The 20,585-nt window shown below is 22.0% G+C and overlaps 5 protein-coding genes across 5 annotated transcripts; 4 read left to right on the top strand and 1 right to left on the bottom strand. All coding sequences in view use genetic code 6, as the record gives it.

Annotated features, from left to right (window-relative positions):
* Positions 1–43: 43 nt before the first annotated feature.
* On the top strand, positions 44–3,478 carry TTHERM_000146184 (hypothetical protein; the record flags this gene model as incomplete). The annotated part of the gene is made up of 11 exons (XM_012796367.1): positions 44–163; positions 224–285; positions 356–539; positions 600–761; positions 842–976; positions 1,032–1,130; positions 1,193–1,467; positions 1,533–1,572; positions 1,617–1,876; positions 1,982–2,412; positions 3,456–3,478. The coding sequence occupies exons 1-11, from the start codon at positions 134–136 to the stop codon at positions 3,476–3,478; spliced, it is 1,701 nt and encodes a 566-aa protein (XP_012651821.1). The 5' UTR covers positions 44–133.
* A 586-nt stretch (positions 3,479–4,064) lies between these two features.
* On the top strand, positions 4,065–5,780 carry TTHERM_00146110 (hypothetical protein; the record flags this gene model as incomplete). Its single annotated transcript, XM_001011250.2, has 1 exon — positions 4,065–5,780. Exon 1 carries the CDS (start codon positions 4,338–4,340, stop codon positions 5,778–5,780), a length of 1,443 nt encoding a protein of 480 aa, XP_001011250.1. The 5' UTR covers positions 4,065–4,337.
* A 4,004-nt stretch (positions 5,781–9,784) lies between these two features.
* TTHERM_00146090 (UbiE/COQ5 family methyltransferase) lies at positions 9,785–12,445 on the top strand (the record flags this gene model as incomplete). Its single annotated transcript, XM_001011248.2, has 1 exon — positions 9,785–12,445. The coding sequence occupies exon 1, from the start codon at positions 9,959–9,961 to the stop codon at positions 12,443–12,445; it is 2,487 nt and encodes an 828-aa protein (XP_001011248.1). The 5' UTR covers positions 9,785–9,958.
* A 1,344-nt stretch (positions 12,446–13,789) lies between these two features.
* Positions 13,790–16,429, top strand: TTHERM_00146080 (Serine/Threonine kinase domain protein). The gene is made up of 2 exons (XM_001011247.2): positions 13,790–15,264; positions 15,377–16,429. The coding sequence occupies exons 1-2, from the start codon at positions 13,944–13,946 to the stop codon at positions 16,117–16,119; spliced, it is 2,064 nt and encodes a 687-aa protein (XP_001011247.2). The 5' UTR covers positions 13,790–13,943; the 3' UTR covers positions 16,120–16,429.
* Positions 16,430–16,958: 529 nt separating this feature from the next.
* Positions 16,959–19,686, bottom strand: TTHERM_00146070 (transmembrane protein, putative; the record flags this gene model as incomplete). The annotated part of the gene is made up of 3 exons (XM_001011246.3): positions 16,959–17,969; positions 18,914–19,423; positions 19,549–19,686. 3 exons carry the CDS (start codon positions 19,684–19,686, stop codon positions 16,959–16,961), a joined length of 1,659 nt encoding a protein of 552 aa, XP_001011246.3.
* Between the last annotated feature and the right edge of the window lie 899 nt (positions 19,687–20,585).

The raw sequence follows: 20,585 nt of genomic DNA, 5'->3' as shown, positions 1-20,585 counted from the left end.
GGCCAGTTTTATTTTTTGTAATTGCTGATTGATATAAGTTTTTTGTGCATTATTTGCTTTAGTTGAATAGATAAAAACATATTTAATAGCAACAATAAAATTTAAAATACTGCAATTTAGTTAAAAGTTAAAAATGAAATCAGCTTAAAATATTTCTAGATAAGTAAAATCTCTTAATTGATGCTCAATTTACATTAGATTAAGATTTTTTATTTCTATTAAGTCATTTAGCAAAGTCAGTCTTGATAATTTCAATCCATATAATCAATTGCAATAAATTGATAGGTAATCAATAGTTCTCCTTTTTATTAATTCATGGATTAGAATCAAATATTTCACAAATTAAATATATTAGTCCTAGGAGCATTAGAGCATGTTAAAGGGTTGGTATACACCCTTCAGATTTATTTGTTCCAGCTGAAAAGATTTTACAGGCTTAATACCAAAATGAAAAATAATATGCGCCAAATTTGACTTTGGATTAATATAAAAATTATGCAGAAATTAGAAGATAAAAAAAGGTTTAAATGGTTTAATAAGTAAAATAAATTTTTAATTTGTTTTTCCAAAAAAAAGATAATTATATTTATGTTTTTTAGATGAGAAAATAAGTAGGAAGAGAACTTAAACAAGAAGAAGTGCTCCGATCAACAGGTCATTAAACTAGATCAGATATGGATTTTAATAAAATTTTAGAAAAAGAAAACTAGCATTTTTAGTAAAGAGAATAAATTATGATTGATAAAATTAGAAATAGATAGGTATCTATCAATTTGTTTATATGCTTAAACAAATATATTATAGAATTATATAATATTTATATTTTGTATTTATGAAACAGAAAAAAGAAATAGCTTAAATGCTTAATAGTGAATTCAAGATATAAGCTATCAAAGATAAAGCTGAGTTGAAATAGCAGAAAATGTTAAAAATGGAAGAACAAAGAGAATAAATTTTTGAATGGAGACGCTAATAGGTCTAATTAATATTGAGATACTTTATATTTTACAATATGTAATTTATTATAAAAGGCTGAAATAAAAAGACAAGAGATGTCTTAAAAGTTAAAGTATAAAGAAAAGCTTGACAGTATAAAAATAAAAGAATTTCAAAAAAAAGCAGAAGTCAAAGTATTTATTTATTTTTTAAATTATATTAGCTTTAAAATATTTTAATTTTATACAATTATTAGGAATAGGCATTTTAAAGCTCTAAAAAAGAGAAAGAATTAATTAGGTTAGGAATGATAGAATCTAAAGAAGGATATAGAAAGCAAAAAAAGATAAGATTATAAGAATAAATAAAAGTATTTTAGAGATAAAAGGAAATAGCTTTTAAGATGCAAAAAGAGGAAATAGAAAAGAAAGAACATTAAAGAAACATACTTATACATAGTATGTATGAATAAAGGAAAGAAGTTAATTTTCAAAAACGAATTATGTATGAATAAAAATTAACATAAGTGAGGTAAATAAATATTTTTATTTTAAAAATAACAATAAAATATTTCTAACTTAAATTAAAAAAATTAGGAAATTTGAAAAATAAAAAGTAGAAAATGCTAGATAAATTGTAAATTCTTTTGATAAAATAATATTTTTTTTATTTTTTTTTAGTATTTGTAAAAAGAAGATGCCAACGAAAAAAAATAAATGGAGCTTTAAAGAATTAAAGAAATGGAAATATTACAAAAATAAAGCTGTCAATTTCAAAAGAGCTAAGTTGTTTAAAAAAATTAAAAAGAAGTAGAAAAGCAAATTTTAAGCAAGAATTTAGAATATTTTTAAAAAATGGAAAAAGAAACCATGTCTGTTTAATCTTAGTTGCTATAATCTAAAAAAATTTATGACCAATCACTTGCATCTGAAATAGAAAAGTAATTATTTTAAATTTTTTTTAATTTAAAAAAATACTTAAATGAGTAATAAAGTTACTTTTAAATATTAAATGAATAATAAAATAACTGTTAAATTTTTATAAGACTAATGCTTAAGCAGAATAGACCAAAAAGTGCCTCAACAATGAATTTACATAGCGCTAAAGATTAAGACTAATTGAGAGATAGGTTAACTCATCAGCTAGATGAAAGAGCAGAGTATATTAGAACTATGCAATTACTTAATTAAAAGTAGAGGGCATTAAAAGAAGACATAAAGTTTTTGTAGGTGAGAGAAAATCAAAAAATAATTAACAATAAGAGAAAGCAATATCTATTAGCTAATATCTAAAAGATAGAGGCAACGAAAAAGAAGCTAGAAGATAGAGAACTTGAAAGATAAAAAATAATTTAAATGAGAAACGATATGCAGAGAGTATTAAGCCACGAAAAAGAAGTACTTAAAGATCAATTTTAGAAGAGATCATAAAAAAATAATATTAATTTGCATCAGTTAGCAGAAATGTATGGAGTAGGTAAATTTAAAAAAGCATTTTACAAAACAATCTATTTCTTTATTAATTCTATTACTTTAATAAAAGTAATAATTTGTTATCAATTTTATAATTTTTTTGAAGCAAGTGGGTAATTTTAATTATAATTAAGGTTATCTTATTGTTATTATTTTAGGTTATTTTTTCTATATTAATACAATTTACTTGCTCATAATTTATATTTAATCTTTACGTTTTGGCTTGACTTTTTTTATTATTAACATTATTTACAAAACTTCAAATAGAAAAAAAAAGCAGAATTTTATACCCAAATTAAGAATGTTAAAATGAAATCAAGAATTAAAAAAATTAATTACTTAATTTGCTTGTTATAACAAAATAATTATTAAAAATTCAAATAGTTTTTAACATAAATTCAGTTAAAATATTTTCAAAAAATAATAAATTTTATCTGAATCCTAGTTCTTCATAAATTGTAAGCAATAAAAAAGATGAGCAAAAGTATAAACATCAATTTTTATTCAGTATTTAAATTTTAATAATTTTAAATTGAATAAAAATTTATCTTAGTATGTAATTTTTTCTTTCAATCTATTTTGGTTTCTATTAAATATATATTATTGAATTATCAAGTTATTAACTAATATCAATCAAAATTTTTCTCCAAACAGTCTTTTTAAAGTAAAAACAGTAGATTTCATACTTTTGTTAATAACTTCCGATATTAATTGAAAAACAATAGTTAAGGTTAACTTTTTAAAAGACATAAATGGCTAAAAATAAAAATGAGCTACCCTAGAATTTTTTTTACTATGTGTTATAATAAATACCCAATTTTTAAAACCTAAAATATAAAATATCTAAGATTTGGTTAAGCATATTCCAGATGAATAAAGTTGATTGAAATTGTAATTTGAAATGTAGAAGAAACAAAAATAAACTAATTATACAAAAATATTTTTTATTTAAGCTGTTCAAATTAATTTTATGTTTTTTTATACATACTATGAAGAACTTTTTGTGTTACTTAAAATGATTTTAACCTATTTATCAATATATTTTAGAAGTAAGACCTCAGTCAAGATGAAGAAGTACATGATATAGATACAAAATAATTATATAGCCTTAATTCCTAATTCATATAAAACTATTACTTAAAAAAATATATACAATAAAAGCTTGAGAGAATTAATAACTACGCAATTATTGGAAAATAAAATGATTTATTTACTAAGTAAAAAGATATTTTCGAAGCAAATGATTTAGCCATTTATAATCTTATACAAATTTAGATGCAATTATTTAATTTTATCATGTAATATTATATTAGTAAGTATATTTTAGAAAAATTGTATTACATAAATCATTTCAAGTAACTTCATAAATCTCATATTAATGGAGTAAAAAAACATATTTTTCATTCTGAATTACTTTTTTTATAACTGGAAAGAAATTAAGCAAGGGAATGGCATGGCCATAGTGTGAGAAGTAAAATTAAGTAGGAACTTGCGCTAAATTCTTTTTCCAACCCTTAATTCTAAATGAGTCTTTTTCAACCATTTTTTATTGGTTTTCTATTTAGGGAGTTAATAGGAATTTCTCAGAATCGGAATATTAAATACAAATGAATTTGTAAGATTTATGGATATTTTCCGGATAATTTAACATGAATTTTTTTTGTTTAAAAATAATTAACAATCTGTACACTAAACATATAATCATTAAAAATCAATTAAAAACCAAATATAAATAACTAATTAAAAAAAAGCAATCATTTAAATCCTATAATTTTAAAAGTATAAGGCAACATAATTATTAACCAAAAAACCTTATCTTAACAACTAAAAACTATCTTTATACTGAATATCCACACTAAACAATCTCTCTCTATACAAACGAAAGTTTTATATCTCTTTTAACTCTTAGGAAAAAAAAAACTCAAAGTGATGAAAGACTTAATGAAAAATTCTTGTGAAAGTAGCACTACCTTGAATGAAGTGTTTAGTGTTAAAGATAAAAAAACCAAAGTCAATTTAAATAGTATTTACAAGAAGATATTTAAAATGAACAAAACATAAAATTAAAAGAAAAAAATCATGAAACGTGAGGAATACGACCGTGAAATGTAAATGAAACACAGAGATGATTATGGAGCTATTCCTATTCGTCGTACTCATTAACAACAGCCTTAAGGTACTTCTTACTATCTTTGTGGAGGTGTTTCTGTTGAAGTTGAATCTATGTAAACTGAATAATAACCAAAAAGTGAAGTACTTGCTAACGGCTCTCCTTCCATGCTTAACTAGTTCATGCAAGTCCTTGGTGTCGAGCTCTTTGAAGAGTAGGGATTGGTTGAAGTTAAAATCCAAAACACACAAAAAGGTCTAACCAACTTTAAATTTTTGTCTGATATCTTGTCTGCTTCATCCTCTGAATAAATGAAAACCTATGGAAACGACATTGAAAGCTATTACAATTTTATTTAGAATCTACTTCGCAAAAAGAATATGTGTGAACAAGTTGAAGGCTTCAATAAATTTTCTGAAATAGTAAGCAACAAGTTTGACGAATTTGATAAATTTTTATAGAAGACTGTATAGAATGTAAAGAAAAACCATAACATTTTCACTTACAGAGTTTATAAATTTGACTTATTTGATTTTGAATTCAAGATGAAGTCTTACGGATACTCAGAAGATTTCATAAAAACCCTAGGCTACAATGGAGTTTAACAATTTAAAGGCTAAATCATGCACTAAGGCCTTCCCGAGATTTTTACCATGGAAACAAGATAGAATGTTGCTAAAGCTCACATGAAGCAAATCTCTTAAAAATAACACTAATTAAACAATATCTAATGCAAACTAGTCTCTTTAGACGGTATTGAAATAGACACCCACTTAGATATGATGCTGATTCCCTTCTATGATAGCAACACTCCTATATACAATAACTTATTCGATTGTTCTGCAATGATAGAAATAAGTACTTATGATATTTCAAAGTCAGCTCTAAGATAAGTTATCAATATGCGTCGCGAAATCAACTACGATTTCAATGATGCTATTAAGCAAGACATATACTATGAACTAGAAAGTTAATTGTTTGTAGATAAATTTTACAGCAACTCTCCTCTAAAAATTAAAAAATAATAACCCCTAAACTCTTAATAAAACTAATAATAAAATTAATAAGCATATGAATTTGCATAAACTTTAAATATATCTCCTGCTATGGTCAAATAATAATCATAAAACAACTGTGAATCCTATTGTAACTCTGCCAACGAAGACACTTCTGCTGACACTGGCTTTGAACTATCTCAAAACACAAATTTCAAATAAACTAACAAAGTATGCGGCTTTAGATATGTTACATTACAAAACTGATTGATTGATTGATTACTTTTCTTCTGAATGTACTTAATATTTATTTAATAAAAACCTGAAATATAAAAACAATTACTTTCTCAAATCAAAATTAAACCTTTCACATCAGAAAAAAATATCTTTTCAATATAAATAATTCCATACAATTAATTTAGCCAAATATTGGCTATTTATAAACATCTCTCTCCTTATCCTCCTTATATTCTTAGCAATAATATTTACTAGATTATTACAAAATAATTTTCCTATATCGTATAATATATAACTTTATAATTGTTTATTACTCTCTACTGATATAATTTCAAAAAATCTTATTATTTATTACTCTCGCTTTTACTTTTAAAATAAAATAAATATCTCTTTCATAAATGTTTATTTTATTCTATAGAACAAATACTATATAGAAGTTTTTCCTTCTTTTGTATTAAAAATTAGTGAAGTAGGTAGTTATTCTGTCAATTTTATTTATTTTATTGATAAAATTAGACTGCAATCATAAATTATTGAATGCTGTAATAAGTACTTTGCAGAAGTTTAAATAGGATCTTATTCAAAGCCCTCTAATTAATTTACTTTTTGTGATTAACAAAAATTGGTAACATTGATTTTACTAATCTGAATGTAACAATAGATTAGGGAGATAGTTTTCTATGTTTAAATATTTATTATTTAAAGAAATGTTCAATGAAAAATTATCTAGGAGAATACTTAAATTTCGAGTTTTGATAAATTATTGATAAAGTAGGATTGATCAAAAAAACATTCATAAAAGATGTAATTGAATGTAATTATTTGAACTACTATTTTTAATTACTAATAAATCCTAATTAATTTCTTGCTAACTAACTTAATTATTTCTGACGAACCAAAAATGAATCCTAGCCATTTACACTAAAATCTTTATCTGAATCAAGTTTTTTAAAGTCAGAAAATAAAAGTGAGTACATTATGGTATTTCAAATACCGCTTTACATAAATATCTATGAATTAGTCTAAAAAAATTAAAATAACGCCTCTTTTATAATCATTTTAAAATCATCATTCATTTACATGAAATATCACTAACTAATTTTAATTTCTTATTTTTGTAAGCAAAAATTTTTTTTAAATTAGTTTGAATTTGTTTCAATCTAGATAAAAGCCAAATAAATAAATTTTAATGTAACTTTGCCTAATATTGTTTGAAACATTTAACAAATTTTTCTATTTAGAATTTTTATGATAAAGTATAATAAATTTTACTTATATTCATATAATTCTATGAAAATTTACAAATATTATGATTCCTTGTTTCTTAATCGATAAAATAAAGTAAAAAATAAAAATGTATTTTTATTAGTTATTTTTGACAAAATGAATATTATAAAAAAATTTCTTACAAAGTTATTACTTATCTCAATATGTTACTAATTTTTGTTAATTAAAAATAAAGAATTTATTATTCAAATTAAAATTAGTACTTTGCTAAATTTAGATCTATAAAAATTTACACCCAAACGTAATAATTATCTATTTTATTTCAAATAAATAATTTATTTGTTTAAATTAATTCAAATATAATTAGAAGAATCAATTTGTTTTAATAACAAATTTATCAGTGAAATCTAATAAAAAGAATTGTATAAATTTTTTTTCTACGATGCTTAGCGGATTATAAATTAAATTTTTTAATTATACATTTTTATTATTTTTCAATTCTATTTAACCAATATTAAAAAATATAATAAAAACCATTAAAATTTTAAAATTAAATTTAATATAAAAATATTCCTTATTAATAGTGATTTTAAATAAATTAATTAGCAAAATGCCTTTAAATGATATTAATTTATTTTATTTACAATTTTTTATTAAAATCATTTAATAATTTCTAAATAACTAAATAAAATAAATTTAATATTAACATCATATATATATGTATTTAGATAGTGAACAGTTCATTTGTATATATTTTTGAAATGAATGAAGAATTTTAACTATTTAAGTTGTGAGAATCATTGTATTAGTTTTAATTAATTTATTCAAAGCTAAATTTATTATGGAAAATAATAATCTATTAATTTTAAATTTATTTTTTTAAATTAAAAAAGTACCTTTATAAATCTAGATTCAAAAAATATTATTTTTCAAATATTCATATTTTTTCAAATTATATTATTAGATGTTAATAGAAAATACTAATTTTATCAATTATAAAATTTATCTTTATGTCAAAGTACATTATAGTCTAAATTAAGGATATGAAAACTATGTATTTAAATCAATAACTAATTGAATTTTAAGTTTATTATTTTTATTTGACTATTCTATAATAGAAAAATTAAGCAGAATTTTAATTTTAATTAATTATAAAAAAAATAAAAATAAAAAGTAATAAATAAAATTAAATTGGATTCCTTAAATTAAGTTAGATATTATTTTGATTCAAAATAATTAATTTAAAATGATAATAGATTATCAAAGATGATAATTTAAAAATTAATTATAGAATTATTAAACAATATATATTTATTATGAATTAAATTTATAAATATTTAGAATAATTAAAAAAAAAATTTTAACAAAAAACAAAATTTTAGTTAATATCTTAATTAATTATAACATGATAAATAATAATAAATCAATAGAATTTTAATTTTAAATGTTTTTAAAATTATTAGAAAATTAAATTTCTATTTTTAAAGAATATTTATTTATCATTATTCCTTTAGCTACCTACATTATAAAATTTAGAAAATCATTTACCTAATTAAAGGCTAATTAAGAGTCATAAATTCAATTTTTTTAAATTATTTTTGGGTTCTAATATTTAAAAAAAAATAAATGAGTGTTGTCTTTCAAGTTATGTTTATTTGGCTATTGAAGCTTGATAACTTAATATCTTAAATTATTTTAACTAACTTATTCAATTTTATTATACAATTTAAATTTATTTAGAACTAAATTTTCTTATATAAAATTTTTAATATAATAATTGCAAAGCAATACTTTAAATCTCATTTATACTAAAATAATAATTCTCTGTGTTCCATAATAAAATAATTTTTAAATACTCTCAAATTTAATAATTTTAAAATATTAGCCAAATATTATTTGTTGAGAAATAACTTTATATTCTTAACTCAAAAAACAATAAGGTGCATTTTTTACAAAAAACCTTGAGCAAATTTCAAAAAATATATTGAAAATTTAACAGTTTTATATTTAATTTTGACATATTTTTTTTACAGGCAAAATTATTTCATAATTCTAGAGAGATTTACCATGCTAAAAGTATTCATATAGGGAGTTTTTATAAAAAAATATATGAAGAGTTTATATTTAGGATAATATTAAGATAATTATGTAAAACTCATATTGGATTTTTTGATGCAAGTTTCAAAAAGCTAAATAAAAATAAATAGTTTAAAATTAACAATTAAGATTTTATTTTAATTTAATTATTGATTTAACACTCTGTTGTAATAAATTTTATGATAGAAATAATAAATATAAAATACTTTGCATAAGATAAATATTTCATAATATAGTCGAGAAAAAATTTAATATTTCGGATTAATTTTTAAATGAAAAAGATAAATTATGTAAAGATTGCAATAATCTATTTATAAAAAATAAAAATTTTTCTCATGTTAATGTTTATTTTTTTAAGCTGAGATACTTTAATTCTTAATAAAAAAATAGTTAAAACATGAATAAATCAGATTTTAATTTTTTTATGACAAGATATATCCTAAAATAAATTCAAATTACAGTCTAAAGTGATATAATATCACTAATTGCAAATTTAATTATCAAAATAAAAAATATTGACTTAAGCTATCAAAACAACATATGTAAAAAGTAGAGTTAGGCAATTAATTGTTTTTACTATTTGATCAGCAAAACGATAGAAACATATTTGGATTTGTTATAAAGAATTTAAATAGATGGAAGAGATTTCTTTATTCATTTTTTTATTATTATTTTTTCTATTAAGTAGAGGTGATTTGATTTTTTTTCTGTTTATAATAAATTATATAAAAGGTTTGTATGATTTTACTAAATCAAAGAATTAAAAAGTAAGAAAACACTGTAATAGCATTTATACCAACTAGCTTTTATTTAATATTTACCTCAAAATCATACTTCAAAAAGTATTTGGTTTAGGAAAATCACTTATAAGCCTTGAATAAAAAATGTCTAAAACAAGTAATATCACTAATTAATGCAATAAGCCATTTTAAATAGAGTATAATGATGAATGGACTTACTGTACAAGCTCTCACAAATCATAATTAAATGAAGAAGATAAGCATCATAAAAAACTAAAGTTACCAAAAGATAAAATCAAAAACAGTGAATAATAAAATTTGAAACAAAAGACTTCTGCCATTAGTTAGAACACTAAAAATTCATAGGATTGCTAAATAAACCAATTTAAGCAATAAATTAATGCTGAACCTAATTCGAAGCATGATGCAACATAAAATAAGAGCAAAAAAGAAAAAAAAAACAAAGTTATTTATGTAAGAAAAAATCCATAGCCCGTGTAATGTGATATCCCTCAATTACAAAATTGTTAATAACAGGATGAAAATATTTAAAAATGCTTGGAAGAATAGGATGAGCAATAAAAGATCTTAGAAATAATGAGTCAAATACAAAAGTTAGTAGAAACTGAATATTCTAAAGTTGAGAGTAGCTAATAAGACAATTAATAAATTAGTGCATTAAATACAGATAAAATAGAATCCTTAAGTGCTAATGAAGAGAACACTCGTTTAGAAGCAGATGTAAGTGAAAGAATAAGTACTGAAAGTAGGAAGAAATCTGAAAGCAATAATGAACCTGTTGGAAATGTAGAGTTTAATATATTTTTGTAAGACAGAGAGTAGAAATTATTGTAAGACTAGCCAAGTCAGGTTAAGCAGCAAAAAGGAGCTAATCTCTTTTACACACCTTAAAAAAAACTAAACAAAAAAACAGATGTACAACAATACTATTACTAGCAATTTTCTAAGCGTGGTCTCTATAGTGCTCACCACCGTAGAAATGACGAAGAAGAAGGATCTCTTAATAGACATTTTACGCAATCTCCTGGCTTTACACGTTAAAAAGAAAATCAAGAAGATATAAAAGTTAGAAGGTAGGAGGATAGACTAAAAATGCTTACATCTGTGCTGAGTCCATAAATTGCTAATATAAATGGATATCTTGATATGGGATGCGGAAATTGTGAAATAACAGCTTAAATTGGTAAAGTTTATGGGGCAAAATACATCGTAGGATGTGACATTTATTCTGAAGATCAATTTGTTCGTCCAGCAGATACTCCTAGTAATATTTAATTTACTTATATAGCAAACAAGAAAGACAGTCTACAACCTGTATAAGACAAAAGCTTAAATCTAATTACTTGTTTCATGGTTTTACACCATATTGAAAATCTTGATACGAATCTAAAAGAACTTTAGAGAGTTATTATAGATGGTGGTTATTTATATATAAGAGAGCATGATGTTCCATAAGAAAATATTGAGCTGGATAAGTATTTGAGATACAAGCATGAAAGATTTGATGACTGTGGTTAATATATGAAGTTTTGGGGAAAAAACGAGTTGAGAAATAAATTAAGTTAATTTGGATTTATTCATAAAAGTGATTCTCTTTACGAAGATGATCGCCCAAACAGACAAAAAGTGTATCACAGTCTATTTTAATTTAGTAGTGAGCATCTTAAGTAAGTGAATGAGCAACTTATTTCAGTTTAAATATCTGAAGGACACCAGTAAAACCAGTAAAATACCGAATAGCAATAACCAACCATAATTTCTTAAATAAATCTATCAAGTAATGATAAAAAATATAGTAAGAATTCAGAAACAGATTATAATTATGAAAATAATATCAAAGAAATAAAAGTAAAAATTTTTGAAATAGAAAATGAAGATTATGAAATTAATTCACTTTCTCAATCATCAACAGAAAGTGAAAAACTTTAAGAATAAATTTGCCTGAGCTAGAAGTCCACATAAGATAGTGTGCTCAACAAATCTAATAATAACTTGTTTTAAAAAAAATTTTCTACTTCTCCTCTAGCATCAAACTCAGTAACAACCTCAAGCTTGGACTAAGAATCTAATAGAGCGAATTCGTATAACAAAGATGAGATTAAAGAAAATAGTAGCTTTTATAACAATAGAAAAGAGTCCCCTCTAATATGGCGCAATCAAATAAAAAATCAGTAAGAGTAATTAAATGATTAGCATTCTAAAAACTGGGCAGATAAATATGAGAGTCATAAATACAATAAATATAAACAATAGTCAAGTAATTTTTAAGGTAACAAACATTAAACTCACTATTATAAATCTTACCAATACGATAATTAGTAAAACGATTAAAAAAGAAATGCATAAGAATTTTAAAACAAAAACTCACAAAATCCAAATTTTAAGTTTAAAAAATTTTAAAATGATTTTCAAAACAGCCATAAAAAGCACAAAGAAAGTTATGATTTTGAATTTGAGGATGATGATGAAGAATTTAATGATTCTTTCAAAAGAAAGAAAGAATAGACTAGGACTACTTAAAATAATAATAAGTCTTTATCTGATAAAAAAAATCACAAATAGGTCATCAAACAAACTAAACCTGTTTAACTTATTGATATTTTATCATGATTGATAACAAAGTGTTTATTAAATAAACAATTTATATGAAAAATACCAACAACAATTTGATTAAGACTTTCATGCCTATATAATACATTTGCTTTTTAGCAAAAAATAAGTATATTTTATAATCCAATTAAAAATTACCATTTTATACCAAATAATTTTCTATTTTTAAAATATAAAATTAAAATATTTATGAGCAATACTTTAATTAAGTAGCAAAAATCAATTAATATTTATATTATATATATAGTAATGTTAAATTTATTTAATATTATAAATTACTAAGTAAAATAAATAAATAATTTGTTCTATTTTACATACTATATTTGCTTTTCATTTAGCTCAATGAATCAATTTTTTAAATTTAAATCCAGTAAAGAAGTTCAAATTGAAAGTTATTTGAAGAAACTTAAAATGAATAAAACTTTATCAAATTCCTTTGATATTATTATTTTTGAGTTGATTTATTAATATTCTTTCCTCCATAGACAAAAGAATTAAGGAAGTACTTTCTGTATAAATTCAAATTAAAAAATTATATATAAAAGATTATAATTAAAATTACTTATGATATTTCCCTCTTTTAGCAACAAAAAAAATTTTATCTAAACGATAGCATGAGAAATTATTAACAAAAATATTTAATAAAATTACATTATTTATTCAAATAATAAAATATTTTTAATAAAATTAGTAAAATAATCTTGATTAAAAATTTGTTTAATATCAAAAAATGCAAAAAGAAGACTTTACTAAAATTTAATGTAAATTATTTTAATCCCTCTTTTTATTAATATTTTACCATAAAATGTACTAAAATACAATATAAAGAATATTAATATTTATTTAAAAGAGAGATAGTGAGATATTTATATTTTATGTTACAGTATATATAAAGAAATTAATTAGATTTCTAATATTAATTTTCAAATAATTTTAACAATCAAAGAGGAATATATTTTAGCAATTATTTTAATACTTTAATGACTTAATGTTAAATAATAAAAAAAAATGATTTTATAAATAATTTTTTTAATTGTTAATAGTAAATATAAAATAATTACACTTAAATATCTTTTTCAAAGTTAAAATAATAATTATTACTTAAGCTCATGAAATATAAAGTAATTAACCATGTTTTGACCGATTTTTATCATTATTTCAAAAATCAATTTTTGAAGTTCAAAATTTGAATAAAAAGAATTTTTGAAAAATAAATTGATTGAGTTATTAATAAATTGCAAAGAAGTAGCCAAAAGAGAGGATAATAATCATTCCGCCGATTGATTATATTATATTTATTTGTTTAATCATTAAGATTAGCTTGATATTTGAAAATATTTGATAGATAGATTCAAATGATATTTATATATGTATAATTTGTTATTAATATTAATTGTTTACACGCAAATTTAGGTAAATAATAAAAATAGCAACACAATTCTAAAATTTATATAATAAATAATTTAGAATTTTAACCATTTTTATAACAAGTTTAGCCATGCTATCGACTCCTAAAAAGAGTACATATAAAACAAAAATGGAAGAAGGATACGCCTCTCCTCCTTCTAAAAGAGACACCGAAAAAGCGAATAAATACCTTTACTCAAAGGAATAGTATATAAACAGTAGCAATACTAAGAAAAATAACTTCATAAGCCATTTTGATAACACAGCAAAACCACATTTACATGGGACTAATGAAAATTCTAAAACTAAAAAAACTTAATTTAACTTTGAGAGCATTGTTAAACCTAATTATGGAATTACTTTAACATAAACACCAAATGTTTAAAAAAATCTGCCTTCATATGAAAAAATTCCATAGCAAAGGCTTTTCACTTAATAGATAAATAAATATAACACTAAAAATGAATTTGATCATTCAACTCCCAAAAAATAGCATAATTATAAAAAATCTTTATTCTCCTCTGATTCGTAAGAGAGTAGTACTGAAAGAGAGAATGATAATCATTATTACTCGAATTAAAACAAAGAAAATGATTCTCATTCAAAGAATAAAAAAAATAATCGTAATCATATATTTGCAGTTTCTGAAGTTCCAGCATAAAAAAGGCAAAATTAAATAAGCCAACTTTAAAAGAGCGCAAGAAAAGTTAATCCTTTTACATCTAACGAGACACTAACAAATAAAAATTAAGTGATAGTGGCACCTTTTGATAGAGAAAACAGGCAAATGAACATGACTATCCATTAAAGAGACAATAAAAAAGTATCTATAAATGCTGTGAATCATCTTAATAACAATAAAAATGCTAATTAAATACTTCTCCCTTCACCTAAAGAGTTTAAATAGTTAAATTCCACTCACAAAATAGATCATTAGAGCCCTCATGTCAACTGTTTCACAAATCAAATAATGAATTCAGCTAATTAAAAGCATTAAATAAATAGAAGTAATACATCTAATAGCGATAGTAATAATGAATAAAATAATAATAGTATATCTAGCTTTAGTATAAATTCAGGTAGAAGCTGTAATTATGGTAACAATAATAATAGTAACAACATTCTCAATCAAACACCTTCAAAAAATAATAATTAGAATAATTCTAAAGCAAGTTCTTAACCTTTTTTTGAAGAAGAAATGGACAGATTTGAATAAGATTATGAGGTTCTATAAGTTTTAGGCAGTGGATTCTTTGGTACTGTTTATAAATGTCAAAATAGGATAGATAAAAATATTTATGCAGTAAAAGTGACTAAAGAATAAATAAGAGGAGAAAATTCTCAAAAATAGATTTTAAAAGAAGCTTAAGCTCTTGCATCTTTAAGTGCATGCGATGAGGTAGAATATATAGGTAAATTGTTTAAATTATTTTTAATGCAAAAAATAACTCAATTTTGTTGTGTTTTAGATTCTATAAATTCAAATTTAATTATAATTTTAACCAAATTATTTTATTATAAAAGTTTGTTATCATAGTGCTTGGATAGAAGACAGATAGCTACATTTAGCTATGGAATTTTGTGATAGCAACTTAGCAAACTTTCCTTTACCCTAACCTCCTAACTATAATTAGTTCTATTAAATGATTAAGAAAATTTTCTAAGATGTAGTTAAAGGATTACATTATTTGCATTAATAGAATTTAGTTCACCTTGATTTAAAACCTGAAAACATCTTATATAACAAAAAGTAAAATAAGTTTAAAATAGCTGATTTAGGGCTTGCTTTAATTGCAAATAAGGACAACGAAAAATATAACTAAATTGAAGAGGGAGATGCTAGATACCTAGCAAAAGAAATTTTAAATTATTATGAAGCTGTTGATCTTAAAAAAGCAGATATATTTTCTTTAGGGGCAATGATGTATCATCTAGTAACTTAAGAATAACTTCCAACCAATGGTGATGAATGGCTGCAAATAAGATAGGGGCATTTACCTAACTTAGACTCATTGAATTAATGTCCAAAAGAGCTGAAATAAATGATAAGATAAATGATGAATCCTGATCCAGAATTAAGATTATCAACATAAGAAATTTTAGATTCTTCATATATGAAATCACATTTAATTAATGAAATAAAATGGTAAAAAATATTGAAAAATTTACTACTCATCTCAATTCAAAAATTGGAAAAAAATTAATAAACCTAACAAATTACTAGAAGAAAATCACTTCCCATCCTTAAAAAAATAAATTTTATATGAAAGTAAAATTATTATTGACTTTAACAAATCTAATAACAACAACAAAATAAATAAACAAAGGACAATAAATATTTCTTATACATACTTTATAAAAAACCAAAATTAATTATAGTTGAAAAAAATGAATTAAAATTTTTGATAAAATAAAAAATAAATAAGTTTGAAGATAATATATTTATATTATTAATTCCACTATAAAATATTAAAAATTTAAAGTTTAATTATTAAATCATTCATAGATTATTTATAACCGTATTTATATCACATATAATTGTATTCAAATATCTTAAATTAACAATTTAAAACACAATTCTAATTGTTTTTTATTATTTGATAAAACTTAGCTTTAGTAAATTAAGATAAATTTCACATAAAAAAACTGATTTAATTAAAAAAATTATTTTATTCAATTAAATATTAAAGCTAACATTAATTTGTTAAGATTTCTAACATTATTAAAATAAATCAAGCTGAAATAAGTAATTATAATTTAAAAAACCTATTTAAATTTAGATATTAATTTTAATAAGCAAATTAATATTTTTATTATTAATTTATTAAATGATATTTTTTAAATAATTTAAATTTAGATTTTCAAATAATTAAATTATATTCTAACAATTAATTGGTGAAAATGATGAGTGAATAATTTAAAAATATGAAATAAATTGCGAAGAAGTCTTAATAATAATTAATAATAAGAATAAAAAATAAGATTGTTATTCAAAAATAAAAATTGTTTGCATTTAATTTTTTACGAAATTAATATTTAATTTTAATAATTTTTTTACTTGATAAATACTTTATACTAAGTATATGCTCTATTAATTATATTTGCTTCAAAATCCACTACGTTAACTCTTATTATCTCCGTTAACAGAAATATCAGGTTCAAAAGGAACTTTTTTCTATTCAGATTCAAGATAGCGGCATTCAGCTGGTTCTTCAGCATAAAAACTGATAAACACTAAACCAACAAAAGAAGTAGCACTGAAAACAATAAAACTAACTGGACTGTAAGTATCCATTTAGATAAATCCATAGTAAAATACTATGATAGAAACGAAGAAACCAAGCCATAAACCAAAATGACATATGACGAGACCCTTTTCAAGGAACTTCTAAGCACAGAAAGAGTAAATAGCTTATAAAAAGCAAATATTAATTAATAAGTGGAAGGCACAGAAAATACCAAAAGTATCAATATTATTTTTAGTGAAAACAGCTAACAAACCTTAGCAAATAATTGTAGAAATCAAACCTATTTAAGCCCATCTGATACGAGTATATCTATTAACAATAAAGAAAGCAACGACTGATCCAACTAATCCACATAAACCGATCACAAGAAGCAACCAATTTGATAAGCTTTATAAATTTTCATTACCAATAGTTATTTATTGGGTATTCATAAATATCTAACATCCAGAAGTTTATGCAAAGAAATTAAGTAAAAAGCCTTCAAAGACCTCTTTCCAAAATTTAGGATTAGATTTATTTTCAGGCATGATGTATGACTAGTTATATTTCTAGACAACCTAGGAACGTATAGATTACTCGTCGTGAACACTGTAAAGCTTATGAACACTTGTAAGGAATTTATCTCTAGGTTATTAGAATCTGATGATTTCAAATGGAGTAGAGATTCTAAATACAGTCATCAAAACTATTCCTCTGATTACAACTAAGCAAAGTGTTACGATTAAGAAAGCAAGTTATCCATTGCCAAATTCCTTAGCATTAAAAGCACCAGATGAAGAGTTATAAATGCTATTAAGATTAATTTATGTTAACTAACTAACTAATAGACCTATGCAGTAATAAACTTAATATATACTCATGTGTTTAGCCTTTTTATAAAATATATTTTAGTATAATTAATATAATAAATTATTAATTTTGCTTTTAAATTTTGCAAATAAAATTTGATAATTTTTTTTATTTTCATAATTGAAAAAAAATAGGAAAAAAAGCTAATATGTTTAATATGTTGGTTTAATTTCCTTAAATAATAATTAAATATCAAAACTTTTAATAAGATTAGTGAATTTGGGTGATTCAAAATGTTTAAAATAGAAAAAAAATAGAATTTATCTAAATAAACTTATTGATAATATCAGAATAGGATATATGATTTAAAAGTTTGAAGTTAATTAAAAAATATATAGCCAGTTTCAGTCAATTTTATTTGATACTATGGAGCTAAAGACAAAATTAAGTTATAAGTTGCTTAAAATATGTAAATTTAGATAATTTTTTCTTATTAATGTAGCTTTAGTTACTTTGGTTTACTTTAAATGTGTGATTGGAATTCGATGATTTTTTATCATTAAATAAAAAATTAATTAATTAAAACATCATGTTAAGCCTTAATGAGTCAAATTTACTTGAAAATTTAAGAGTAATGCACACTAAATTTACATTTTTCAAAATGAAAATTGTTATTATACATTATATGTAACTTTAATTTTTAAGTTAAAGTAGAAAAAAATGCTAATTAGTTGTTGATATGGCTAAATAAAATATATATTGGAATCATCCCATTTGAGTATTTTGAGTTTTTATTTAAGAGTAATCTTAAATGTTTATTTGAAATTTTACTCTCCACAAATTTTTAATAAGGGAAATTTTATTAAAAAGTATATATTTATGACATCACAAATCAACTTCTTCCCTCATTACTTAAAGTGTAACATAATATCTTATCTTTGGCTAAAATACAAATAATATATCTTTCTTTACTAACACTAATTCATCCTTATAAAATGTAATTTTTTTCAAAATGAATGTTTACCAAGTAGCTTGAGTGAGGGACAAATTCCTTAATATCAAGAAGCAATGCAAAGATACATACACTGACTGAAAGTCCTAAGAATACAGAGCATATCATATAATAGCTATATGTTAAAAATGCCGCACCGATACCAATAGCATAAACAAAGTCAGCAAAGACAATAATTTTACGTTTATTCATATTTTAAGACAAACCAAATGCCATTCCTAGTCCAAATACTGTTCCTAAACAAAATAGATACATATGATTAACAGTATCTGCATAAACCATGAGCTAAGTTAAAAGATTGAAAGCAACTGCATGGAAATAACCACTCATTGTGAGAGTATGGACCAATGCATGCAACCACTTGCTCTCAAGGTCAACCTTTTTGCCATTTGAAAGCTATGAAATTTAGCTTTTTTGATCGCTCAAATCTTTTACAATCAATTTATCTTCCATTTTGTCAATTATTTTTTTAACCAAATTTTTTACTCCTTTTTGTTGATTAGGATTTTGATCTACTTTAAGCTTTAAATAGCAAAAATAAAAAGTATTTAATGATGATAAATTCTTAAAAGCTTTAGAAAAGATCAGCGGGCACTTGTAAATTTAATGATCTTTTTAGTGGAATGAGGTAAATAAAATTATTTTACATTTTTAGAATTGAATTTTGTTGATTTTGAGCTTGGGTTTTTGATTTATTTATATAATATTGTTTAAATATTCTTTATATCTTTTTCTTTTAATTATTTTTTCAATTAAATTAGTATATGTAAAGCATTAATTAGCATATATCCTAATCTATCGACTATAAGAAAATAAAATCAAATTGGATAGAATTGTGTGTGTATTTATCAAAAATAGTAATGTCATTATTTTTACAATCAATTTTATCTAAAGAGTATCAAGTGTATTTCTTTTACTCAATTATTAATACTTTTTCATATAAACAATTATTAATAATTTTATAATTTGCCTCATATTCGTCGTCATTAATTCTTCAATATCCCCTATTTTAATTATGTATTTCTTTTTCAATTTTAGTTGCCTTATTGAATAAATCAACTAATCAAGAATTCAAATATTTATATATTATAAACGAAACCCAATAATCTAATTTTGACGTCAAATATGTATTTCTTATATTAATATTTACTATTTAAAAACTACGTCTACTAATTTACTTTTTGTTGAAGCAACTAAACAATAAGTAGTTTCATCCAAACTTATCATTTATTTTATTTTAAGCAAAAAATCTACCCTTATTCGGTTAAAGCAAATAAACTAAAAATAAAAATGTAAGCTTATAAAATATAAGCATAATAATTAGGTTGTAGACAAATTTTACCAAAAACTCAGTCACATTTTTTAAATCGAATAATAAAAATATAATTCAGAAATTATTTTTTTTATTAGGAAAAGTGTTATTATTAATCTTTATGAAATTTTATAACAAAAACATGAACATTTTTTATCATATTTCAGAAGTATAAATGCTAAAAAATTATAAATATTTGTAATTTAAAAAATTCTAATTTGTGAAAATTTTTTTCTTTATTTAATTTAATTTTTTAAACGAAATAAATATATATCAAGCTATAAAATAGCCTAAACTGAAAAATTAAATATAGTTTACAATAAAAATAATAATTATTTTAGCTTTGGAAGTCGTTTTTATTTTGACTTTTTT

This window comes from Tetrahymena thermophila (assembly GCF_000189635.1).
Source record: "Tetrahymena thermophila SB210 genomic scaffold scf_8254747, whole genome shotgun sequence".
Lineage (NCBI taxonomy): Eukaryota > Ciliophora > Oligohymenophorea > Hymenostomatida > Tetrahymenidae > Tetrahymena > Tetrahymena thermophila.
This window is presented reverse-complemented; position numbering and strand designations above follow the sequence as displayed.